The following is a 4,036-nucleotide window of genomic DNA, read 5'->3' as shown; positions in this document are numbered from 1 at the left end:
GATAAAAGCTTTTAGTCCGTGCCTGGCAGTTTCAGCCGTGGTCCAGTCCAGCAGCCTCTTTTCGATCCGCAGGAACATGTACATACGAAATACGAGAATTTCCACCTTGTTGAAGATCTGGTGGTGCTACTCGAAGACTTAAATGAATAGCCATCGATGTTAAGACGAATAATGGGGCATCTGCCTAACCCTATCAAACCTCTCTGCAACTACTTCTCTCTGTTCTCAGCAGCGTCAGTAGAGATGTTCCCACCGGTGCCTCTTCTTCCAATGGTACTACAATTCCTATTCCTATCCCTTTATTCCCTTTTTTGGTAGACTCGTGTACCTCGATTTACGTACATTCACCTAATTTACTAACGTTATTGCCTGCAGAATTTTGAATAGATCCGTGGGGATGAGAGAAGTTGTTGTTGAGAAATATGTTGAAATTGGATCAGAGATCAGAGATGTTAGGTTTACTGCTGCTGGGATAAGACAAAACCTTCTTCCTTGATCCATGGCGTCACCGCTGCTATATTAAAAGAGTAATTCCTTGATTGATTGAATCGAGAGATGGAAATGCCATTGAGAGATTAGAAGGGATAGAGAAAACGAACTCGCATAATTGGCCTCTGAGACGGTTTTGCTTGACGAGCTCACCCCGGTCTGTCGACCTCAGGCGACATGGCACCAGTTCTCGGTTGAGCGAGATTTATCTGTTCCTGTCCGGAAGCGATTCGGACCTGCATTTGTTAAAGCTTAGAATTTGTTCCTGCCCGAAATGTGTTCCTGTTCGGAATAGGAAGCAAGCCCAACCACGGACTTGGGCCTCTCGGCCGAACCCCCGGTATTCCTATCAATACTTCGGTTTTCAAGACCGACTCTTTCAACCGCGAGACGATCTGGGAAGTGAGGGATGCCCTTCCTGGGTATCACGAGCGGCGAGGCAGGTACAGCTGGAGGAAAAGTGTTAAATATATATATACCTACCTCTGCCTAGAAAAACTGGAGTTTTCGTTTGGATGGAATACCCACGTGGAGCTGACCTTCACTTTTCAGAGACAGGGGCAAGCCGATAATTTGTAGCCTCCCTGGTTGTTTTCTGGAAAACAGCTCTGTTCTGGTCATGGCTCACCTCACTGGACCAACGCTTCCCTGCAATGACTTCGACCAACGGACCAGCCTATCCAATACCCTACGCCATGACCTTAGAAGTTCGTACCCCATGATATTCAATGCACAGTGGACTGGGTGCAGCTCACTTGGTTAGATTCCTTGTGGTGGGACTAGACCACCGGACACACGTGTCCGTAGTTTCCTGAATTTATTTGATTGAAGTGCCTTTTCCTTGTAAGTTGAATCTCAAGCACTTGTTCTGACTGCATTTCTTACTCGTAAATTCTCCAATCTAGTGTGACTTTTCTGTCTGATAAAAAAATACATTCTAATGTGGCAACGGTATATAATACTCGTGAATTATGATCATTAATCAATTTCTTCAACTCAATAAATGCACATTCAAAACGAGATGGCAAGATTCGAAGACCAATCAAAAAATAATCCATGCCACACTCGACTTTGAGTACCCCCACCCACCCACGCACCCTCCCCTCCAAATGTCTTTGTATAAGTGTGGATAAATTGTTCTCCATTTGTCGCGGTAAGTTAGATTCGCAAAATGTTAAAGCAACTCCAACACAGATAACCAAATCACGTGCAAATGTCCGAACCGGATAATCCAAACAATTTTTGCAGTCCAACAGGGGTCACCTAATTTGTCCGGATCGGTCCAGACATAAAATCCCCCAGACCAACACCAAACTTGAGGGTGAGAGGTTTGGGTAGTCCAGACATCCGCCTGGCCCACTGCCAGTTGGACCATGTGTGTCCATAGCCCATGAGCAGTTGATGGCCCACTATTTTTTCCACCTAGTCTGCATGGCACACTGTCAATCATAGCCCATTGTCCGAATTTGATGACTATGGTCGGATGACCTTCGCTCAATCCATTGTCCACGGACATATCCAAACGTGTTTGCGGACATTTGATGACCCATATTAGGTGATTCGTGTTGGAATTGCCCCTTACAGTCTTGTAATTGAGCCCCAAAAAAGTGGGTCTGGTGGGGAGAAAAGAGTGAGGTCACGTCGTTCAGCAGTTGTGTGGATGGAGAATACCAAGATGATATGACGAGACCTGCAAGGTTCCACGGCTACCTGACTAGATACGTGTCAGTTCGTAGCACGACGAGGCCCAGTGGGCCATCAGGATGTTATCATCACATGGCCTGTGGGCTCCCATGGCAAATGTATGATTGGCTCTGTACATTGCACACTTGCACCAACTTTGAAACCGGTCAGAGGTCGACAAAAAACGTACAGGTTTGTTTGCACGATAAACTGTGCGTTGCATTGAACTTTACTGCCTAGTGGCATTACCCATATCCATCTATTTCGGGAGAGCATCCTATGCCAAAGGATATACGTACTATGATCCAGTTATAACCACATACATTCGCAGCACTGTACTATGATAGAAGGTAGGTCACCCAGAGATCCAAGAGCATTGTTTAACCAAGTTCATGCTCAAATATTTGGTTTTCTTAAACAGTTTTGCTAGAACTCATCTAGATGAGATATAATTTGGTCTCATTCATCTTTTATAGCCATTGGATGTGATGCTATAAAATGCTATAAGATGCGTGTGTGCTGACGTGGATGTTATATGTTCTTGTTTTCAAATGAATGAGGCCAAATTATATCTCATCTAGATGAGTTCTAGGTACTCCCTTTCTTAAAAACCAAATCTTGTATGATAGCAAGAGGTTCGGCAATTGCGTGAAACACTCCAGTCGAGATCGAAGAGGAAGACCGATGACTGAATGGACGACAACTTACTCCGGTCTTTATAAATAAAAAGTTATAGGTTACAAAGATATATATTAATTAAGCGAGTAGGCGAATGGAGATTTTGCGTCTTCGTTTCGCAATCAACTGCAGTAAAGATAAATATAATTATGAATTTATGACTGCCATTTGAACATCAAATATGAATTTGTACATGCTGCGTGAGGGGGGTTGCTAATTAATAAGAGAACACATGCACTCCTTTGTGAGTTGTGGCAGAATTATAACGTAAGTAGTACTACCACAAGAATCACGTATGGACGCTCAAATTCCTTGCACCATATACATCGTTCACAATGCATGTAACATCTCCCGTTTAAGCATAGTGCGGGCAGTGATGGTAGAATTCGCCGCCGGCGACGTCCTCGCGGCGGCCATGTAACGCGGCCGCGGCCTGCTCGAGCGCCTGGACGTGGCTCTTGAGGAACCTGACGTAGCGGACGGCCTCCTCCAGCATGGACGCCGTGTCCAGCCTCGCGCCGCCGGGCACCAGCCGCTGCAGCGCGCGCATCCGCTGGCTCACGCGCTCCCGCCGCAGCCTCGCCGCCACGCTCTGCGGCTCGCTCGAGACGCGCCCGTTGCGGCGCCTGGGCCTCTCCACGTCCGCGGCCGGGTGGACGCCGACGACAAGCCGCCGCGTCGCCGTGTGCTCCGGGTAGGCCGCGGCTGGCGGCGGCACCAACACCGGCATCGTGACCGAATTAGGAGTAACCGCACCGGTGGCACACGATGGATACGGCGGGGCTAGGACCGGTGGCTGCTGCGATGGCGATGTGGATGGAGAAGCAAGGTATGTGAGGGCGCTGTCGAGTTGGGAGATGGTGTGCATGAGCTGTTCTTGGTTCGTCATGTCCATTGCCGTGTCCAAGTCCATGCAGAAAGATGGACCTCGGCAGCTTCTGCTAGGGTGTAAGCTATGTACTCCTGCTACTCTAGCTAAGACAAGCTTGACTGGTGGGTGGTGGCGCTTGGTGCTTCACTCGTATGGAGGGGCTGATTAGTTGTTGAGCTGAGGTAGGTGCGGTAGTGCTATTTATGCTACTCTCCTGGTTTAGGCTGATGGGTACACTATAAGTGCCATATATGTGGCACAAACATATGACAACTTCGAACATTTTTTATGGCAAGTTTAGTAACACGAGGATGG

General features: G+C 47.6%; 1 protein-coding gene across 1 annotated transcript; it reads right to left on the bottom strand.

Moving 5' to 3' along the window:
* Nucleotides 1-3,004: 3,004 nt before the first annotated feature.
* Nucleotides 3,005-4,036, bottom strand: LOC123152009 (transcription factor LRL3-like). The gene has a single exon (XM_044571623.1). It carries the CDS (start codon nucleotides 3,761-3,763, stop codon nucleotides 3,206-3,208), a length of 558 nt encoding a protein of 185 aa, XP_044427558.1. The 5' UTR covers nucleotides 3,764-4,036; the 3' UTR covers nucleotides 3,005-3,205.

The sequence above is a fragment of the Triticum aestivum genome, chromosome 7A, assembly GCF_018294505.1.
Source record: "Triticum aestivum cultivar Chinese Spring chromosome 7A, IWGSC CS RefSeq v2.1, whole genome shotgun sequence".
NCBI classification, from domain to species: domain Eukaryota; kingdom Viridiplantae; phylum Streptophyta; class Magnoliopsida; order Poales; family Poaceae; genus Triticum; species Triticum aestivum.
Note: the sequence above shows the minus strand (reverse complement) of the source record. Positions and strands in the feature narration are given on the sequence as shown.